This window comes from Moschus berezovskii, chromosome 19 (genome assembly GCF_049115385.1).
Source record: "Moschus berezovskii isolate FMDL1 chromosome 19, NW_MosBer_1.0, whole genome shotgun sequence".
NCBI classification, from domain to species: domain Eukaryota; kingdom Metazoa; phylum Chordata; class Mammalia; order Artiodactyla; family Moschidae; genus Moschus; species Moschus berezovskii.
The window spans coordinates 4,907,008-4,929,396 of NC_142478.1; the positions used below are offsets into that span (position 1 = coordinate 4,907,008).

General features: G+C 49.0%; 1 protein-coding gene across 3 annotated transcripts in view; it reads left to right on the forward strand.

The window, feature by feature from the left end:
* Positions 1–21,396, forward strand: part of FHDC1 (FH2 domain containing 1) — a 42,962-nt gene extending 21,566 nt beyond the window's left edge. For all 3 annotated transcript variants that reach the window (XM_055404776.2, XM_055404777.2, XM_055404779.2), the window contains exons 5-12: positions 4,195–4,280; positions 4,368–4,468; positions 7,258–7,328; positions 7,427–7,534; positions 9,284–9,354; positions 11,413–11,530; positions 14,975–15,139; positions 17,147–21,396. In XM_055404776.2, coding sequence (XP_055260751.2) covers positions 4,195–4,280; positions 4,368–4,468; positions 7,258–7,328; positions 7,427–7,534; positions 9,284–9,354; positions 11,413–11,530; positions 14,975–15,139; positions 17,147–19,180 — 2,754 coding nt within the window. In that variant the 3' untranslated portion in view covers positions 19,181–21,396. The remainder of the gene's footprint in view (positions 1–4,194; positions 4,281–4,367; positions 4,469–7,257; positions 7,329–7,426; positions 7,535–9,283; positions 9,355–11,412; positions 11,531–14,974; positions 15,140–17,146) is intronic.
* The last annotated feature ends 993 nt before the right edge of the window (positions 21,397–22,389 follow it).

Below are 22,389 nucleotides of genomic sequence, written 5' to 3' on the forward strand. Positions count from 1 at the left end.
TTCTCCAAGCCAGGCTTCAGCAATATGTGAACCGTGAACTTCCAGATGTTCAAGCAGGTTTTAGAAAAGGCAGAGGCACCAGAAATCAAATTGCCAACATCCGCTGGATCATGGAGAAAGTAAGAGAGTTCCAGAAAAACATCTATTTCTGCTTCATTGACTATGCCAAAGCCTTTGACTGTGTGGATCACAAGAAACTGTGGAACATTCTGAAAGAGATGGGAATACCGGACCACCTGACCTGCCTCTTGAGAAACCTGTGTGCAGGTCAGGAAGCAACAGTTAGAACTGGACATGGAACAACAGACTGGTTCCAAACAGGAAAAGGAGTACGTCAAGGCTGTATATTGTCACCCTGCTTATTTAACTTCTATGCAGAGTACATCATGAGGAACGCTGGGCTGGAAGAAGCACAAGCTGGAATCAAGATTGCCGGGAGAAATATCAATAACCTCAGATATGCAGATGACACTACGCTTATGGCAGAAAGTGAAGAGGAACTCAAAATGAAACTCTTGATGAAAGTGAAAGAGGAGAGTGAAAAGGTTGGCTTGAAGCTCAACATTCAGAAAACAAAGATCATGGCATCTGGTCCTATCACTTCATGGGAAATAGATGGGGAAACAGCGGAAACAGTGTCAGACTATTTTTTTGGGCTCCAAAATCACTGCAGATGCTGATTGCAGCCATGAAATTAAAAGACGCTTACTCCTTGGAAGGAAAGTTATGACCAACCTAGATAGCATATTAAAAAGCAGAGACATTACTTTGCCAACAAAGGTCCGTCTAGTCAAGGCTATGGTTTTTCCCGTGGTCATGTATGGATGTGAGAGTTGGACTGTGAAGAAAGCTGATCGCCGAAGAATTGATGCTTTTGAACTGTGGTGTTGGGGAAGACTCTTGAGAGTCCCTTGGACTGCAAGGAGATCTAACCAGTCCATTCTAGAGGAGATAGATCCTGGGTGTTCATTGGAAGGACTGATGCTAAAGCTGAAACTCCAATACTTTGGCCACCTCATGCGACGAGTTGACTCACTGGAAAAGACTCTGATGCTGGGAGGGATTGGGGGCGGGAGGAGACGGGGATGACAGAGAATGAGATGGCTGGATGGCATCACCGACTCGATGGACATGAGTTTGAGTGAACTCCGGGAGTTGGTGATGGACAGGGAGGCCTGGCGTGCTGTGATTCATGGGATCGCAAAGAGTCAGACACGACTGAGCGACTGAACTGAACTGAACATAATCCAGGGGTAGGAAGCATAAAGCTTTCTGAAGTGTTGAGTGCTTACTGGGAGCAGTTAGCTGCAAGGATGGACTATCAGCTTTACTCCAGTGGTCTTGTTTGTTTTTAATTAAGTCATAGTTGATTAGTGTGTTAGTTTCAGGTGGACAGCAGTGATTCAGTTACACATATGTATACATCTATTCTTCTTCAGATTCTTTTCCCGTGTAGGTTATTACAAAACTCTAGCAATCTTAAAATGGCACCCCACTCCAGTACTCTTGCCTAGGAAATCCCATGGACAGAGGAGCCTGGTGGGCTACAGTCCATGGGCTCGCTAAGAGTCGGACACCACTGAGCGACTTCACTTTCACTTTTCACTTTCATGCATTGGAGAAGGAAATGGCAACCCGCTCCAGTGTTCTTGCCTGGAGAATCCCAGGGACAGGGGAGCCTGGTGGGCTGCCGTCTATGGGGTCGCACAGAATTGGACACGACTGACGCGACAGCAGCAGCAGCAGCAATCTTAAGGTGCTACTGACCATAAAGTGTTTTTGTTGGAAAACTCCAGTCCAGCGGACAGGAATGTGTTTGGGGCTGCTCCTGTTTTCTGTGGGGGGCAGGCACAGCTTGAGAACTTTCTGTGCCTCCATCCCTACTTGCTAGCTGTTACATTCCTGTGTCAGAACTCTTTTATTTCTTTCCTCTACCACAGTTGAAGGCATATTTGTGTATTTAATAACGTTTAGTTTAGTTTACCTTTTTACAGGACTAGTACATGCTCATTGTGGACATTTTAGAAAATAAGAATGAGCAGCAGATGCGAGTGATACCGACTTTGATTCCAGAACCTCGTGTAGATGCCTGGTTCATCTTGTTCTTGTGTTTGTAGTATGTGCCTCGAGGGCCGGGGCATAGACGCTTCTTGTCTTAATTTATGGAAGTGGCATTCTACTGATCCTTACCTGACTCTCTTTCAGAGGGGAAGATCTTGACATCTTTCAAATGTTTAAGACATTTTCCTCTCTAGCTTCCTGCTGCAAAGCCAGTGTGTACTCACCTCCACATCCAGTGAGCCCTTCCTATAAAGCTGCTAAATGTGAAGGGGAGCTTGACCTTAGAAGGGAGATCTGTGTTAGCTCCCCCCGCATCTTTATTATATCCAAAATATTCAAAGTAATAAGACATTTCACTTGTGACTTAGGCTCTGCTATGGTAACTATGGTCTAGTGGTTTTCCCTTCTTTCTTCAATTTAAGTCTGAATTTGGCAATGAGGAGTTCACGATCTGAGCCACAGTCAACTCCTGGTCTTGTTTTTGTTAACTGTATAGAGCTTCTCCATCTTTGGCTGTAAAGAATATAATCAATCTGATTTCGGTGTTGACCATCTGGTGATGTCCATGTGTAGAGTGTTCTCCTGTGTTGTTGGAAGAGGGTGTTTGCTATGACCAGTGCATTCTTTTGGCAAAACTCTATTAGCCTTTGCCCTGCTTCATTTCGTGCTCCAAGGCCAAATTTGCCTGTTACTCCAGGTGTTTCTTGACTTTCTACTTTTGCATTCCAGTCCCCTATAATGAAAAGGACATCTTTTTTGGGTGTTAGTTCTAAAAGGTCTTGTAGGTCTTCATAGTACCGTTCAACTTCAGCTTCTTCAACGTTACTGGTTGGGGCATAGGCCTGGATTACTGTAATATTGAATGGTTTGCCTTGGAAACGAACAGAAATCATTCTGTCGTTTTTAAGACTGCATCCAAGTACTGCATTTCGGACTCTTTTGTTGACCGTGATGGCTACTCCATTTCTTCTAAGGGATTCCTGCCCACAGTAGTAGATATAATGGTCATCTGAGTTAAATTCACCCATTCCAGTCCATTTTAGTTCACTGATTCCTAGAATGTCGACGTTCACTCTTGCCATCTCCTGTTTGACCATTTCCAATTTGCCTTGATTCATGGACCTAACATTCCAGGTTCCTATGCAATATTGCTCTTTACAGCATCGTATGTTGCTTCTATCACTGGTCACAATCCACAACTGGGTATTGGTTTTGCTTTGGCTCCATCCCTTCATTTCTGGAGTTATTTCTCCACTGATCTCCAGTATTATACTGGGATGAACTGTATATGAACATGTATATCATCCATGTATAATGAGAGGTGGACTGTGAAGAAAGCTGATCGCCGAAGAATTGATGCTTTTGAACTCTGGTGCCGGAGAAGACTCTTGAGAGTCCCTTGGACTGTGAGGAGATCCAACCAGTCCATCCTAAAGGAGATTGATCCTGGGTGTTCATTGGAAGGACTGATGCTAAAGCTGAAACTCCAATACTTTGGCCACATCATGCGAAGAGTTGACTCACTGGGAAAGACTCTGATGCTGGGAAAGGTTGGGGGCGGGAGGAGAAGGGGATGACAGAGGATGAGATGGCTGGATGGCATCACCGACTCGATGGACATGAGTTTGGGTGAACTCTGGGAGTTGGTGATGGACAGGGAGGCCTGGCGTGCTGTGATTCATGGGGTCGCAAAGAGTCGGTCATGACTGAGCGACTGAACTGAGCTGATAGTAACTATATATATCGAGTCTCTTCTTTCTTTTTCCAGACAGGGGTCTCCCCTCCAGCTTATGACTTACTCAACATTTTCATCCTGGGCCTGATCCTTTTTCTGGCTTCCTTAGTAACCCCCTGAGGACTCACTCCAGTGGCTCTGGCTCTCCGGTTTGTGTGGGGCTGTTTATACCCACATGAGTGACGCAGCTCTCCTTTCCCTAACTTGCTTGTTTGGGAACAACAAACTAGTCGATGACTTTCTTTTGTCTTTTCTTAGGTCTACATTTTTATTAATTTGAATTTAGCTCTGAAATCCTTATTTTCTGAAAGGAATTCTAAGGTGGAATTTAAAATGATGTTGTATTTCAATCATTGGTCCTTTTTCTTTGACCGCCCCCTTTTCCATTTGTCTTTTAGATAAAGAAACTAAAGTCGTTCAGTGGAGATGTGGCCAAGCTGTCCCTGGCAGACTCCTTTCTGCACTGCTTAATCCAGGTGCCAAAGTAAGGACCACCCATCACTGCTCTTGGCAGAGCATGGTTCTTAGGTCAACAGCATCACACGCTACAGCTCTGCTTCTTATTTTTCAGCTATTCCCTGCGGATTGAAGCCATGGTGCTAAAGAAGGAATTTTTGCCTTCTTGTTCTTCTCTATACACAGATATGACGATTCTAAGAAACGCTACAAAAGGTGGGTGAATACATGATGCTTTGTGTAATCTGTTTTTATTAATTTTGGTAGCAGCCTATTTTTTAAAAACCGTTCAATTGAAAAGTTATAGATATGGAAAGTTCCATTTCTGATACACTCTAAAAAGGGAAATGACGTGTTACCAAGGATGGTATTTAAGGTTTAGCTCCATTTACTCCCCCCGTTAATTAATTAAATTAACTGACCAGCCAATTAATTAGCATATCATCCTCCAATAAAAGAAAGTTATCTCATCTCAGAAAGTGAACGTGTTAGTTGCTCAGTCAACTCCGACTCTTTTGCGACCCCATGGACTGTAGTCCCCCAGGCTCCTCTGTCCATGGAATTCTCCAGGCAGAAATATTGGAGTGGGTTGTCATTCCCTTCTCCCGGAGATCTTCCGGGCCCAGGGATTGAAACCAGGTCTCCTGCACTGCAGGCAGATTCTTTACTATCTGAGCCACCAGGGAAGCCCATCTTTCCTCTCAAGTTTAGGAATAAGCCTGTTGGTTGCAGCGTGCTCTTGTTTCTCTCCTAAATTAGCTTTCTGAACGTGTGTGTGTGTGTGTGGTATATATTTTGTGTGTGGTGTGTGTGGTTGTGTGTGTGCTGTATGTTGTGTGTGGTGTGTGTGGTTGTGTGTGTGCTGTATGTTGTGTGTGGTGTGTTTTGTGTGTGGTTGTGTGTGTGCTGTATGTTGTGTGTGGTGTTTAGTGTGTGGTGTGTGTGGTTGTGTGTGGTGTTTAGTGTGTGGTTGTGTGTCTGCTGTATGTTGTGTGTGGTGGGTCTAGTATGTGTGTTGTGTGTGTTGTGTTTAGTGTGTGTGGTTGTGTGTGTGCTGTATGTGGTGTGTTTAGTGTGTGTGGTGTGTGTGGTTGTGTGTGTGCTCTATGTTGTGTGTGGTGTGTTTAGTGTGTGTAGTTGTTTGTGTGTGGTGTGTTTAGTGTGTGTGGTTGTGTGTGTGCTCTATGTTGTGTGTGGTGTGTTTAGTGTGTGTAGTTGTTTGTGTGTGGTGTGTTTAGTGTGTGTGGTTGTGTGTGTGCTGTATGTGGTGTGTTTAGTGTGTGTGGTGTGTATGATTGTGTGTGTGCTGTATGTTGTGTGTGGTGTGTTTAGTGTGTGTAGTTGTGTGTGGTGTGTGTGTGTGGTGTGTGTGTAGAGTGTGTATGTTGTGTGTTCTCTGTGTGTAGCCTGTGTATGTTGTGCATGCGTTGTGTGTGTCATGTGTGTGCATGGTGGTGCGTGCTGTCAGCCTGAGCCCTGGCCGCCTGCACATTCTGGCCTGTGTCGGCGGCTCTGGCCCTGCGCCCCACTCTCCGGGAAGCATGGCTCCTTCCCTCCAGACCCCTCCCCAACGGTTTCTCCCGCACCCCAGGTCCCTCCAGATGCTAGGAGAGGAGCGAGCCAGCCGTTTCTGGTCCTTTGAGCCTCGTGCTGACTTTCCGCTTGCCCCAGTGGGGAGCCTCCTCAGGCCGCTCTGCTGTCTCGCTCCAGAGTTGGGAGCTTGCTTTCCTGCAGGCAGCCCAGTGAGAATGCTGGCCATAGTTGCCTCCTGCTGTCTCTGAGGCAGAGTCTCTGGCGCTCCCTGGACTCCTGTTTTCCTGCCTTTGTCACCTGGGGTCCCTGGCCTCATCTCCTCCTGGTCCCTTTCTGGATCTCTAGTTACTGTGGTACACTGCTTATTCCTATTTATTTTACCTGCTTAGTGACTCTGACTTGTGTTGACATTAAGTCGCCTTTTCTTCAGCTCATTATATTTTCTTCGTTTAGAGAAGAGACTAAGAATTAAGGGCATTTTCTTCTTTCAATATGGAGCCCTTTTAAAATTTCTTCCTATACTAAGGCTAAAGCAGCAGCTTTGAAAGGATTGTTTCCTCTGTTCAAATAGAGATGGAAGAATGTGTTTTCATATTAAGCGATGCAAATTTGTGGGCACCGTGGAAATGTTTTTTATCTGGTTACCCTTTAAAACCTGGCCTTCTTAGATAACACAGTATAGGCAGTGATCCAAGTGTAACTTTCTGAAAGTAATACCAGACATAATGGAGAATATTAACAATATCATAGATGACATTTTATTACTTATATATACTGTAATTTTAGTAATTAAATTATCTCTTTATCTTTTAAATACATTAACAAATTTTAATATTGTTTATTTGTCTTGGTGGATAATACAAAAGATTTATGTTTAAAGAATTAGTTTATTAATACAACAGTGATTGAGTTCCTTTTGAAACTTTTAAGCCAATCCAAACAAAATGTTTAGTTTTGAATAAAATGGAAAGATTCTCTGGGTACCTGCCTCTAAGAGTTGGAGCTTTGCAAGTTATTTACATATCATGCCAGCCTGTTTATTTTGTATCTCCTCACAGCTCATCAGCTAAGCAAAATGCTGCTTACTATTCATTTTCATAGTCCATAAACACAATCTCAAAGGATATAAAGGAAAAAAAGAAAGAACTGTTGAGGAGATTATTCCTATAGCACAGTATGCTGCCTTTCCTGAGATTTTTGTATTTTCCACTCCTTGAAAATTTTCATCATTGAAGTATATGGGACACTTAAGTGTCATTGGGGTTCCCAGTTTAACACTAGGATGGGCATCGCCAGGAGCTGGTGGTACATTAAATATACCATGCAATGCACTGCTTTGTTTGTTTCAGTCTTTTATACAGTTTAGGGTCAGACTTTGCTTCAGACACACTTAAACTTGGGTGTGATGGCTGTCTTGCGTGTGTTTGAGCTGCAGGCTTCTCTAAGGTTCCGTGGTGTGTTCTTTCTGACAGAGCTGATGTCGTGTGAAGAATTACATTCCATATTACACTTGGTGCTACAAGCAGGGAATATCATGAATGCAGTAAGTAAAGTTCAAAAAAATTTTTTAAATGTTGCATTTCCAACTTTGTCTGTCTAAAAATGTGTTTATTTTTTTTTCTTTTGATTTGTCTTCTTTAGGGAGGGTATGCTGGCAATGCAGTAGGATTTAAACTGTCTTCTTTGCTCAAATTGGCAGACACAAAAGCAAATAAACCTGGGATGAATCTCCTGCACTTTGTTGCGCAGGTACGTGGAAGTGATTGATAGAGTGTTTGTGCACCCCCGCTGGAGGCAGTGGAGTTTCTCAGAGGTGTGAAGTGGCATCAAACAGTCAGAAAAGGGCATGGTAGATGCCAAGAAGGTTCTGTGTGCAGATTCCTGAGTTGAGCTGCACCTGGAGTTACAGGGCTGGAGGGAAGTGGAGGGGTCGGGACTGGGCACAGAGGTTGGTGAAGTCACGTGATGAAGGATTCACACCCACAGCTGGGGAATTTGGATTTCACGCATTAGCACTGGTGAGCCAGCAGTGGTTTGTACTCATCATGGCATGACCAGGGATGTTTTTTTCCGAGGAAAATGAGGCAGTGTGGGGGGATGGCTTGGAGTGGAGAGAGAAGAGAAATAGGGGTGCCTCTTGGTGGAAGCTGGCGTTCATCGTTTGGGAGAGTTGAGAATCCGAGTAATGGCCATGGGATGGAGAGCAGAGGCCTGGGTGTTGAAACATTTCTTTCTAGTATTGAGTTGACTGGAGTTTTGACCAGTTGTGTGTAAAGAGTGAGGGGTCAGAGCAATGAGAGGATGGATCACTTCGTTTTCTTTGTGAATTGGGGGTGAGGGAGCCTTACCGTCCACACAATGTTTGGGGACTGAACCCTGTCCACCACTTGGACTCATGGACTGGGTTTTTGTGACCCCCAGATAACTAGTTACAAAGTCAAAGACCAGCCAAGGACAGTTCTCTCTTTGTTGTTAAATTATCTCAAATAACGAATTGTGCAGGCTTGTTTTTCCTGCTGAATCTCCTTGTATTTTGACAGCAGTCATGGAGACATAGCTTAACCTGGGAGGAAGGTGTGTTGCAGGCTTAAGTGTGAGCTTCTGAACAGGACAGAAGGGAGATTTTTGACCTGTCCTTTATTAGCTGTACTTCCTCAGACAAGTTATGTAAGCCTTAAGTTCCTCAATTTCTTCATCTAATGATGGGGGGCGGGGAGTGATAACCTCAAAACTAGGTAATTGAGAAGGCGGAGGAAGATAATTTCAGAGTGTGATTATTAACTCAGTGTTCTGAATATAGTACGCGCTCCATAAATAATACACCCTATTATTACTATATTCTTCAGAAGACAGAGGGCATGTTGCACTTGGTACTAACTGAAGAGTCCATTTTCAGGACATTAAGACCAGAAAATGTGTTCCTTAGCCCTGTTAGATCCCCATATCCAGGTGCTCTGTGTGGCTTGGTCCCTGCCCCTGTGGGGAGGTTTGCTGAGTTGCAAATTGCCCCCTTCATATTTGCGCTCCTTGTGCCCTCTGAACAGGGGAAGGGTCCAGACTCCTCCATGGCCTGTGTGCCGTCTGATTAAGCTCAGTTTTCAGACTGGTCTAACAGCTGCTGGAAGCTGGGTCACACAGAGGCGCCCTCGTAGCTGTGGTGGTTTTCAGCAGGATAGATTGGATTCTTTTAGGAGCGGTGGGCCCTGCGAAGCTGCCTCCTCCTTCCACGGAGTTTTCACACGCATGTGTTGTGTTTCATGTCAGGATCAGTTGCTCCGGGAAGTTAAATGTTTCTTGAGAGTAGGAGATTTCTGGCCAGTCTTACTGAGAATGTCAGACTGAGTTTGTGTCTCTGTGAATTACTTTGACTGTATCACGCCTTAAAGGGGGACAGTGATTTTAGGGTTCCTTTAAGCCTTGAGAAAAACTTCTCCGTGTAGTGGATACAATTCCAGTTTTGTCCCCATAGAGTGAGAGAAAATTCTTTTTTTGTTTCAGGAAGCCCAAAAGAAAGATGCTGTGCTTCTAAATTTTTCTGAAAAATTGCTTCATGTTCAGGAGGCTGCCAGGTAAGCAAGAAAGAGTATGGTGAGACAAACGTGGTTGGTTGTTTTTTCTTGACTACCTTCTTATAAAAACTGATGAATATTTTACAACTTCTGGATTCAGGTTTGAACTTTCAAAAGTTTTGTCTAGTTGAACTTTAGACCTTCCTTTCATTTGGTTATAGAGGTGTGTGTGCAGCTTTGGAATTAGGGGGGTTTTGAAAAATTAATCTTTATTTTTAATCTAAATAAAACCCCTATTTCAGTTTATTCTAATGAATATCATCAATGTAAAAATGTATGTATATGGATAAGAACTTCAAATACTCCACACCCAAAAGACAGGGCTCAAAGGACACAGCACTTGGAGTTGGTATACATCAGTCAAGCTCTCGGGGCCCTACCTCACTGATTCCTTTAGAATCTAACATGGTACATTTACTTTCTATTGCATTAGAAGAAGTTGGAACCATATCAAGGGCTGTGAAAGGATTTTGTTTTAAATTAGTCACTCAACTTTACAGAGAAAGTATCTAACAAACATAAAGCTCTATTTACATCACTGCTCTTTGCTTCTGATCCTCATATAGATGTGTATTTTAATGTAGCTATAATCTGTGTATCCATTCTGAGTCCTGTGCTTTTAAATTTATAATATATACCACACATGTAAATGTGAAATGGTGGTAATGTCCCATAGCCAGCTTTTTAAGGAAAAAGGTCCTGATTTGTAGCTACTGCTGATTTCTGTGGTATAAATACTGCCACCATGACTGACCTCACGTTCCCAAGCGGCACTGTCGATTACGGAGCTGGGGAAAGATGCCCACGGCCACAGCCGTGTCCTGTGAGCAGGCGGCAGCAGCCACCTCACCTATCAGCCCAGTGCATGTCATCTGCTTGTTATCTGAGGGACTCTATCCAGTTGGGACAGCTGTGAGCCAGACGCATAAACATGCCAACCAGAGCTTTTCAAGCCCCGCCCACCACCGGCCCGCATCTCAGGGTTACTGCCTGAGAACATCTAACCACAGATGTCGTCTTTCCCAAAGTGAGAGGATCAGTCCTAAGTGTGAACAGTTGATATAGTTCATATTTACAGATCACCAGAGTATTCCTCCCACAGAACGGGCATCTGCAAAGATGTAAACTGTTTTCACTTTTGAATTACTAAAAGAAATTTGCGTGGAAATATTTTTTCCTCCTTCTAATACAGAAATGTTTCTAAGAGATACACATAGAAATAACGGTTCCATTTCTGGTCAGAGTTAGATGGGGAAAGTTAGCTACATATTGTCTTAGGAAAAACTTACTGAGGTTTATTTGAACTGGAAAGGGAAGTACGAAAAGGATATAGGTGGGTGCCAGTGAAGGTGGAAAGCTACTGTGTAAAGAAAAGTTAGAACTGACAGTGGACGCTTGAGAGCATCTTGATCTATGAATGTGCTCATTGAATTCCTCCTGGACTTAGGTTTCACCTTTCACTTTACCAGGTGACATGAACATCATTCATGCTCTGTTAATCTCGGTATGACATTTATAACAAAAGCCTTGCCAGCAATCCCACCATTTCTCTGCAGAACTCTTAGCTGTGTGTCCATTCTCTCCAAGACCCAGAGTACTGACTCTGGTTGCTTGTGGCAGGCAACATGTAGTCTGTGCAGTGTCTCTACAGCCCCAGTAACGTCCTGGTTATCAGCATGTGGCCGCCACCTTGCTTTTCATGGGTTGGTTAGGGCTTTTGTATTTGCATTTTCGAGGCCAGAGGAAAGTATAAGTATGTGAGTCCTGTTGGACACTGATGCTGACAGCATAAAGCCGTTGAGACCTAGGTTAGGAAAAGCTTTGCAAGTGGTTCTATCCAGCAAGAACAAAATTGCAGCCCGCTTTCTTTGAACCACCGTGTGTCTTTAGGAAGGAATCGCCTCTTAGAAAAACATAGGAGGAAGCTATAAACATAGAGGGTGGTGAAGGTGATTGCGGCAGCTCTCCCCTCTATTTCCAGGGTCTTGTTTGGTATCCCTGGGGTGACCGCCCCTCAACCCCAGTGCCAGCTGCCCACTCTCTCCTTCTTTCTTGCAGATTATCTCTGGATAACACGGAGGCGGAGCTGCACTCGCTCTTTGTCAGGACGAAGTCTCTCAAGGAGAACATCCAGCGGGATCGAGAGCTGTGTCAGCAGATGGAGGAGTTCCTTCAGGTGAGTGATTCGAGCCTGTCCCTCTGATCTCCTCAGTGGCCCTGTGAGCCTACTTACATTTGCAGGGCTGTGTTTGTGGAAGCAGCAGGTTTCCATTCATGCTTTCCCCCTAAGCCAGTCAAAGCAACTTGATATTTCAGTGCCCCGTCTTTATGGGGGCGTCCCCAGTGGCTCAGCAGTAAAGCATCCGCCTGCAATGCAGGAGACGCAGGAGACCCAGGTTTGATCCCTGGGTCAGGAAGATCCCCTGGAGAAGGAAATGACAACCCACTCCAGTATTCTTGCCTGGAAAATTCCATGGACAGAAGAGCCCGGCAGGCTACAGCCCATGGAGTAGCAAAGAGTTGGACACTACTGAGCAGCTGAGCATGCATTCTTTGCTGGATTGGTTTTCTGGCGGAGGATATGCAATATGTCTGACCCTGAGCCCTTGGCTAGAGATGGGGTGTCTGTTTATTTCTGCTCGGTCTACAGGATGGCACCCACTCCCACGTGGACTGGGATCACTTATGCTTATGCTTGGCGGCTGCTGCCTGGCGACTCAGGTTTTGGTTCGAAAGCTCAGTTCTGGAGTTCCTGCCTCCCAGTTAAACTTTTGGATGCCAGAATGAGGTGCTCGTTAAAGACACCTGAGCACTTGGGCTGTTGTTCCTCCAGTTATTTCTGTGGAAGAAACAAGCTCCGTTTTGGCATGTTTTATAGGGAGACAGGAGAGCACACTGAGCCAGTGCCTCCTACCACCCCAGATCCACCGGCCCACAGGGTGTGGTGGGAGCTGCCCCAAGTAGCATCAACAGAACCCAGCAGAGTGGACCTGTTTGTGACAGCTCATCGTGACTCACTAATCACATAGTCTGACATACTTCTTTTATCTTCCTTATTTAAAAAAAAAAAAAAGAAGTGGCACCTCTTCATGCTTTCAGCCTTCAGGAAATGGTGTGCTGCTCAATTTGCCTTCGCCAAACAGATCTGAAACCTTGGCGTCAGGGCTCTAATGCTTGTGAGCCGGGATATGTGAGGCAGGGCTGCCCTGGGAGGTGGGAAAGGGACCGTGTGCTTGAAGATCAGACCAAGGTCAGCCTCAGTCTCCCCCACTGGTTTCCTTGAAATGGAGCCACATCAGATGCTGTGAACTGCAGCTCCCATCAGGGAACACCTGATTTTGTTTGGCTCTGCTAGGAGTTTGTTTTTATTATTAAACACGTATTCTGTATTTTCTTTCAAACATCACTGAACTTTAATTTTCCCTTAAAAGTGCACAGATTTTCTTCTCCGAGACAACTAAGTAGACATCACCACAGAATCACATGAACAGGAGCTAGGAAAACACTCAGTAATAAATAAGCCTGTTCAGACAAATGGAACAATCCAGGAATGTGAGGAGAAGCCTGTCACACATTCAGAGGAGCATTCTGGAGGCCTGTTTCTCGGTTCTTATAAGAGGTGTTAATTTCTTCTGTTAAATGGCAGCACAGGAAAGCTTATGATGCAAAGTTGCACACCCAGACGGCTGCTGAGAGGCAGCCTTGTTTTCACTCTAAACTCATCTTCCTGGTACTCATTTTTATCTATGTAAGTGAAATATTCCATACAGCTACTTATTTTTCTCAAGTTTACTTTCTTTTTAAATAGGGGAAATACAATTTTTAATGTAGGTTAGAGTCAGGACACAGAAGGCTCTAAATGCCAGTCTGAAAACTTTGCTCTCTAAGCCAAGTGGGGAATGATTGAAGGGTTTTTTAAACATTTATTTATTTATTATTTTGACTGTGCTGAGTCTTCACTGCTGCTCTGTCTTTTTCTCCTGTTGTGGTGCGTGGGTTTTTCACTGCAGCGGCTTCTCTTGTTGCAGAGCACGGGCTCTAGGACGGGTGGGCTCCAGTACTTACAGCTCCCAGGCTCTGGAGCACAGACTGATTAGTTGTGGCAGACGGGCTTAGTTGCTCCACGGCATATGGGATCTTCCTGGATCAGGGATCGAACCTGTGTCTCCTGCATTGGCAGGCAGACTCTTTACTACTGAGCCACCAGGGAAGCCCCATTGAAGGTTTTTGAGTAGAAAAATGATCTACCATCTGCAGATCTGTTTCACAATTTGACCCTTTGGGTGAGAAGTATCAAGCACACTGGGGTGGACCTGATACTCCACAGCAGACAAGTTTGAGTTGAAAAGTTGAATTGGCTGCCACAACTACCGATCTGTCATTCACGCTTTGCCAGCGTTGCTTTGAACTTTTTCATCTGTGGCCCCAACCATGAGGGAAGAGTTCAGAAACTAGCTCCTGGCCAGTGATTCCAAGCATGGTGGCTTTTCAGGGTCTGTTCAGAATGTGTCACTCTCCAAGTCCCAGGCGGCCTGCAAGTGTCCAGGTGCTCTGCCGTCCCCATGGGATCTGACGATGAGATATCCCAGGTAGAGTCAGCTCCCATGAAGGTTCCTGTCAAAGTCCTGTTTTTCTGCAGTTGAGCTATTCTTGGCTAGGATCCATCTTTCCCCCTGTACAAGAGGGACAGGCAGAGATTAATCCTTCCATTAATACCCTTCCCTCTGTGAAGAAAAATACAGCGTGAACACACACACTGCCTCGGGCTACTGACTCAGATGGTTACTTTCTCTGGCATTTGGTTTCCTAAATAGTTTTGGTTTCCTACTACCTCTCAAAGGCATTTGGTGTGAGAAACGGGCTTTGAAAGGGGATGGTGGATGGTGTAGATAGGAAGGAGCTTGTCTTCTCAAACTTTCTCTTGAGATTCTCTTTTGTGTTCTGGAAGCGAGCCCAGCGGCCAGGGGGCAGCCCACAATGTCACCATTGCCCAGGCCTGGCCCCCTACCCAGGAAGAAGTTTCTCAAATATCAGTTTGGCCAAAAAGTTTTTCGGGGGGGGAACAGAAAAACCTGAACAAACTTTTTGGCCAACCCAACTAAAGTGTGATTTCATAAAGGAATATACCCCATGCATGCCTTCTTCATAAAATTCGTGGTTCCCAGTGAAAAAGAAAGCATGTGAGGCTTCTGGGTGAGCCTAACAGTGCTCATTCAGGGTTAAGTTTAAACCCTTCCCAACTGTGAATAAGACAACTGGTCAACACAAGAGACTTCTGGGACCCTGAAGCGGACCCATGACCAGAGAGTGACCCATTCATGAGGCAGGAAGAACAGAGGCAGACGGGGCTTTCCTTAATGACACCGACTATATGCCAGTGCCACGTGTCCAGTGACATTACAGGGGGACACTGGCTTGGCGACAGCCTCCAGGTTAAAGCTCCTCAGCCTCCTCTGGCTCCCCTGACACAGGATCCACCTTGCTCCCCGGAGTTTTGTTGGGGGTGACTTACTGCCCTGTTGGCTCTAGGGGCCCTGCAGTGAGATCCGAGACTGAGCCCTGGGCCCCAGGGGCCGCCGAGCGCTTAGCTCCACATCTGCCGCCTGTCCCTCCCCCACAGTTTGCCCTCGAAAAGCTGGCAGAGCTGGAGCGATGGAAGCGAGAGCTCCAGGACGAGGCCCACACCCTCATCGACTTCTTCTGCGAAGACAAGGACACGGTGAAGCTGGATGAGTGCCTGCAGATATTCAGAGACTTCTGCGTCAGATTCAACAACGCGGTGAAGGTACAGCTCGTGGCATCTCTGTGTTTTCTGAGTTGTCTGGATTTCTGCCTATCCTCTTCCTAGCCTGGCCCCTGCCTGTGGCGGAAGGGTGCCTCGGTGGCTTCACAGCAGCAGGAAGGTCTGGCCCTGGCGGCGCTGCCTGGCTGTCCCTCGGGATGCCGGGGGAGCTCTGCCCTCGCAGTCCTGAGCCTTCCCCTGTTGCCAAGTCTAACGTGTGCTGTTCATTCCAGTGCTCAAGCTGATGCTCTAAAAGCGTTTTGTTTGTCAGGTTTGTTTAGGATGGCAGTCATGCTATTAAGGCATCTCTTTGAAGACCCTTCTCTCTTCCCAGGAGACACTTTCCTCCTTCAGGGGGTCCTTTGTCACAGTGGGGTGATCGGAAGGCCCCCTTGCCCCTCTTTTGAGCTCTATAGCCATTGCCAGGGGTCGGCATCTGGGGAACCAGGCTGTCCTTGGCCAGAGCGGGCTTCAGAATGCCCAGAGACTGAGGGAGCAGGCTGCTGTCCACGCAACTGCCGCCTTCTTACCCGTCAGCCTCCAGGTCATAATCTCTGAGTTCATGCAGACTCCAGAAAACTCTGGGTTTCTTGACTTTGCACATAAAACTTTCATCTGCCAACTAAAAACAGAACAACAGCCCATCATTTCAGGTGTTGGTAAGGAACCAAATACTCCTGTGAGCCTCTCTCCCTCAATTTTAAACGCACGTTTGTCCATAGCTGAATTTCTCTGAGGGGCTGCTCAGTGTCTGTGGACCCCTACATGAGTAGCTCAGAGTGACTGGAGTTCTCAAACTGCCTTTCTCTGTCCACTGAAAAGGAGGCTGAGCCTGTGGCCACGTTTCCTCTCCTCTGTCCAAGCAGTGAGGTCAGCAGGGGAGGTGCTGCTGGGGTGGTACTGGCCAAACTGGCCCTGAGTCCCTCACTCCCAGTTGGAATTCTCCACGCTTGTGAGGCCACCTGTGTGATGCTCTCAGCCCAGCTGTCCTGAGAGCCAGGAGCTGGCCCTGTGCCGTCCGCAGGCAGCCTTAAAAGAAGACCTGGGGACCTTGGGGAGGCCGAGGCTGCAGGAGGGGCCCAGAGTCCCCAGTGGTCGGAGCCTGAGGCTCACAGAAACTTGGAAGGAAAAGTGCACCACTTGGAAGCGAAAGTCCACTGTTTGCAGAAACTGATTTTCAAGTGAAAAGCACTAATGATAGCAGATTTGGGTTGTGGGCTCCTCACATTTATATGGCACGAGTATATTTAAGGTGCAGGCAGTAAACTGTGTGTGGTGTGTGCATTTGTTCTGTTCGGTTTTGTTGGGGGAGGGCCGGCTCCTTGGAGCAGGGTGAAAGGCAGAAAGGTTGATAAAGCAGATCCTCTTCTCTGACTGTGGGACGTGTGTCGGGCACAAAGGACAGAGCCTCTGTGGCATTTGTGGTGTTTACCAGGGAGCATTCAGAGATCACAGGCATCTCTTAATATCCTGAGTCTGCGTCTATGCATCCAGATCCCGAATGTGTGCGCATGAGTGTGTGGACATGTGTGTATATGTCTGTATGTATGCAACGCTGATTCAGACCCCTTTTAATACCCAGAGCATTTTTCTCTCTGTGCCTAAGTAGCACTCCTGGAAGTCCCTTCTGTCTCGCCCTACTTCGAAACCAAGTTGCATTGCCTGGGAGTTGAGGTCACGGACACGTGTGCAGTCACAGCCCACACTGAGGGCACAGTGCCTCGACTGGAAGTTGGGCCCCAGGTTCTGATGATCACCGTAGGCAGATGGCTGGGGTCAGGCCCAGTGTGTCCTGGTCATGCCCACACAGCTGGAGGAGGACGGAGGCCTCCAGCCGTCCTGGCACACGCATGTGCAAACACAGGCCATCTCCCTCAGTGAGGGAAGCCCGTGACTCAGGGCTCTCCTCCAGCCAGTGTCTCTCGGTGGGGTGTTCGGATAGCTAGCTCTGCAGCTGCACTCGGATCCCCGCGTCTCATGCATCTTCCCGCCTCTCCACCCCACCTTCAGGACAACCACGAACGCCAGGTGCAGGAGCTGAGGCAGCGGCAGCGGCAGCGGCTCAAGGAGCTGGAGCAGAAGCGGCGATCCTGGACGGCGGGGGAGTTTGGATTTGGCCGGAGCAGCAGTGAGAACGATGTGGAGATGCTGACCAAGAGGGGCGCGGAGGACCTGCCCCCTTTTCTCTGCTGCAGGCCCGCCAGCCCGTCCTACCGGCCCCCCACCACCCGCCGCTCCCGCCTCTCCCTGGACACCATGGCCGACCGGGAGCTGCTGAGCTTCCTGGAGAGCTCCACGGGCAGCCGCGAGGAGCTCAAGCCCAGCAACTCATCCCGGGGCTGCCTCTGGCAGGTCCCGCCTGACAGAGCCTGCAGGGAGCCTGGAGAACCGAGGGGCCAGGACTCCAGCCTAGCGCACAGCCCTCGGGCCTCGGAGGGCCAGGAGGAAGCCCCCCACCCTACCACGGCTTGGCCGAGCTGGCTCCCTGCAGCCCACCCCGAGGATCCCGCCTGCGCTTTACGCCGTCCTCGGCGCAGTGGGGTCAGCACCCTCAGAAAAAGGAACAGCGCACCGGTGGGCCTGGGTCCTGTGCGGTCCTCGCCCCCGCTCTCACCGTTGGCTCTAGGGATTAGAGAGCATGAGCTGGTGACCGGGCTGGCCCAGTTCGACCTCCAGGCTCCCAAGGGCCCGGAGGAGCCGGTCCGGCTGACCGGGAATGACTGCAGCCCAATGGAGCTGGTGTCCGTGGGGGATGGGAGCCCACAGTCCCTGGGCGCCCCCAACACCAGCCCAACGACGCCCATGGGGAGAAGTACCCGAGTGGGTCCCAGCCCTGTCCCCCAGGATGGCGGGGCTGCCGCTTATGAGCCCAGAAGCACAGCTCCGCTCTCTGAGAGCCAAGATCCTGGGCCTCTGTTCTGCATCTCGGACACCAGTGACTGCTCGCTGACCCTGGACTGCTCTGAGGGAGCCAACTCCAGACCCTTAGAGGGGGACCCGGGCGAGGCGGGCGATGGGGAGGGCTCCGTGTCCCCCGGGGCCTGGGAGACGGGCGCCAGTCAGGCCTCCTCCAACCCCATCTGCAGCCCGACTGCAGGGGCTCCCGCGGCTGCCTCCACCCCCGGCTCGGGCTCCGTCTCAGGGAAGAGGGAGCCGGAGAGCTGCAAGGGCGGCCCGCCCAGGGACAGGCCGGCCCGAGGCAGGGAGGCTTCGGCCCTCCGGAGGATCGCCCCCAGAGAGGCTCCGCCGTCGGCGGGGCCGTCCCGGGCCGGGGCCGCCCGGCGGAGCGCAGGGCCGGCCGGGCCCGTGCGGCCGGTGAGGACGCTGACCGGCGGCGAGAACGAGAGCATGCGCAGGGTCGTGCCCATCTCGCGCGCCGGCCGCGCGCCCCCGGCGGCCAAGGGCAGCCCCCGCGAGGCCGGGCCCGCCCCGCCCCCGGCCCCGGCGCGCCGCAGCTCCCTGCGCGGCCCCGCGGACGCGTCCCCGGCGAGGCCCACGCCGGCGCCCGCGGCCCGGCCCGGGAGGGAGCCCCCGCCGCTGCTCCGGAGCTCCTTCAGGAAGCCCAGCGCCAAACCCCTGCGCAACGTGCCGCGGCCGAAGCCCGAGGAGGACAAGGTGTGCCGCTCCGGCGCCCAGGGCCCCGACGGCCCCGGAGAGCCGCCCCGCGCCGCGCCGGCCGCCAGCGTGCCCCGGGGCCCGGCCCCGGTCCCCAGCTTCGCTCGCAACACGGTGGCCTCCTCGTCTCGGAGCCAGAGGCTCGACTCTCCCGCTCCGGCCAGAGCCCCCGGCCTCACGCGGACCGTGTCTCAGCGGCAGCTGAGAGTGAAGGGCGGCCCCGAGGACGCCGCCCCCAAGGACAGCGGCGCCCTCCGGCGGGCCGGCAGCGCCCGCACCCTGCGGAAGGGGCCCGAGTCCGCAGAGGGCCCCGGGCCCGGCGCCGAGGCCCCGCCGAAGGGCCGCGCGGCCGGCGAAAGGGCCTCCCTGCGGCTGAAGGAGGCCAGCCGCGCGGCGCTGGGGAAGGGGCTTCATCCCTTGCGTAAGTGAGGGGCGCCCGCCCTCGCCGCTAGCCTTCTGGGGTTCGGATGGTGAGGCTGACTTGTGCAAAAGGCCGACCCTGAATGTCTGTTCCGCATGGAACCCCTCCCTGGGGCCGCCTGCCAGCGCCCCTGAAGGTGTAGCTTGCTGGACCCACATCCCCGCTGGACCGATCGGCCCCGGAGGTGGACCTGGTGAGCCGCATCCTCCAAACGGAGAGCGGCGAACGACCCAGACAAGGTCGCTGCCTGACTCAACATCATCTGATGTTCTTAGGTGACGAGTAACAAGATCTTGGGGCCAGTTTTTATATATCAGTGACATTTTTTACTATTATAAAAATTAAACGTTTTAGTTGGCTCCTTTCACAGAGTGAAATGCCTCCCTGGGGAAAAATGGTGAAGGTATTTTTTATCTTCCTAGTTCCCTGGCCTCAGGGTTCCACCTGCCCATGCTGTGCAGCTGGCAACTGGACTTCCGCCGCAAAGCCTTTGGGTGTCCTGTGATTGGCACCGTCTTCCTGAAGACTCTCCCTTGCTCATCTCCACCTGCTGCCTTTGGTGAGGTGAACAGGAGGGAAAGCAAAACTGTTGGACAGGAATCTGGTGCTCCCCTGTAGACGGGTGGTGGCCCCTGGGAGAAGGCTGGAGCTTCCAGAGTTTAGAGGGGCCGTGTTTTGATGGAAGGTCATCAGGGACTGTTCAGCCGAGAACATCCTTCCTGTCCTGTTTTCTCGTTTGACCGTTTGTTGTAAAACTGAGTGAAGGCTGCTGTAACTTGTGTTCACTGTAGTTCCTCTAGGGAGGAATAAACCCAGACTTTCTCCTTTGCTAATGTGGCCTGGAGAGAAAGATTCACTTTCTCTCTCCATGGTATTTTTAAATGTTGATGTCTGTCCTTTGGTACAGTGGTTTTAAATCCTGAGAAAAACCAGGTCAAGTTTTTAAAACCGGACCACAATTGAAATTGCTTTAAGAAGACTATATTATCAGGAAAATTTTGAAGAAAAAAAAGTAAGCCTTCATTCAAAAGAGGAAAACATACTGCTCAGTTTCAGTTTCACTGCTTCCGTGCCAACTAGCTAATTGGGAAGTGGGGATTCTTGAAACATTTTTGTTATTTAAAAATTGCCCCTCCTCCCACTTTTCACTTTTGATCACTTATTAGTGAAACTGTTTTAGAGCTGACAGCGGGAGGTGGATTTAGGCAAATATAGTAATGTATTCCTGGTGAATCCATACGGTTGATGTTACAGTCTCCCTCCTATAGAATGTTGCCTTCCATCCAAATTAATTGGAAACTCTGAGCTTCCGTAAGTCAACTAAACTGAAAAGGAAAACAAGGCACCTGACCACAAAACCTCTTATGAAAATAGCCCTGAGTAGTATTTGCAGGGTTCCACAAAGATGGTTGTGAGAATTCTGAGCCAGTTTTCATCATCTCGAAAAGCCTTTAAAAAAAATCATATATTTAACCATGCACACAAAACTGTTTGAAACCTAGGGCCTGTGAAAGAGGTCAAAAGTTTGTGTGTTTGTGGGTAGTGTCAGGGTTGTGGCCTCTTGGGGAACCCTGGAAAGCAGGGTCCAAATCCCTGTTCCCTCACTGATGCTGTGAGGCTTTGGCAAGTCACCCCCTCTCCTTAAGCCTCTGTTTCCCAGTCTGCATAAGTGGGGGCCTCTGCTGTGGTCTTCAAGGGTCCTGCCAACTCCCAGAGTCCACGTCATCGTGAACAGCCAAGAACCCATCTCTGCCCTGGGATCAGCTTCCAGAACTAAACTCCAGCATTTCCATGGTGGAGGTCTCACATAAAGGCTCGCTCGGAAGAAAGCACCTTCAGAATGAGTTGTTGCTTTGAAATCTAATAAGCTGAGTTTCCTGAGAAGTGGCGTTTTGCTTAGCCCTGTGGACCACTTGTATGCATCTGTGTGAGCGGGTGATCATTCTATTACCTTTTATTGGTAGTAAGCTTGGAAAATAATTTAAATATATAATGCAGAAATGTAAATAAGTTTATATATGAATTTTAAGATGAACTGAATGTATTTAAAGGTCCATTTATATGTTTGTTCTTTTATGTAATGTGTAGTTTAATAAAGTTCATGTTTATGAGATTTGTGTCTTCTCAGCTGCTTCTGTTGTCGTGGGCAGGTGACCCCGGTAAGAGAGTGCATCATTTCCCGTACAGAGAGAAGGGTGGAGATGGGGTGGACGGGAGGGGCCAGAAGGTTGGGATAGAGCAGCTGTAGCTTCAGACGTCTCCAGAGCCAAAATGAGCTATTGATGTGTGTCTTCTTAATAGCATAGAACCTGCATTTAACTGCGCGGGCCCTGGGAGGGGGTCTTGCGCCATACCTGGGATGCAGGCATGCATCTGATATGCGGGCCACGCATGGAATGTTCAGCACCTCGTGTGCCCTTGCGTTATTCCGTGTTGTGGGCCAACCTTTGCACAATCTCCGTGGGGCCGGCAAGTCTGGATCTGCTCCTGTGCGCTCGCATGTGTTTTGGCTCAGGACGCTATTGGGAAATCGCAGCTCACCTCTGTGGCTGCCTCAGGAATGAGTAGAGAGGGAGGGAGGCATGCTTTTATTTGAAATGCAGCATTGGTTTGAAAAGAAAGGGGGATTGTGTGTAACATGAGACTCATACCTTGGGATTTCCTATTAAGTTTCAGTCCGAGCTGCTCTCCTTGGGAAGATCCTGGGGTCAGACAGCAATGGATGACAGCAGATGACGTCCTTGTCCTGCTTGTGAGGCGCTGCCCCGTAGACGTGTAGAGCCTGGTTTTGCCTGGGTTGTCAGCGGTTGGGAACATTGGGCCCCTCCTCTGCCGTCATCCCTGTGGTAACGGGGCTTACTGACACAGACCAAAGTGAGGCCTTTTATTTCCACAGTGGGTCTCAAGTAGTTCTCTCAACTCTTGGTTGATGATTTCCTCACGGAACCTGTATTCCAGTCTTCTAAAGGTTCTCGTTGAAACCCAGGGACCACACTTTCCTCATTGTTCATTCAGCAGTCTTCGTATTTATTTATTACAGTGAGAGGCTCTGGAACGGTTGACTAATTCAGGTTTCCGAGGGGAACAAATTTGCCACCTCCTGCCTCCAAGGGCATACTCTCCTTCCTCTATCTCCTCCCATCTAGCAATGATGACGTTCTGCAGTTTCACAGAATTTTCTACTGAAACTTAAACTTTGTTCTTAATTCTTCATTAT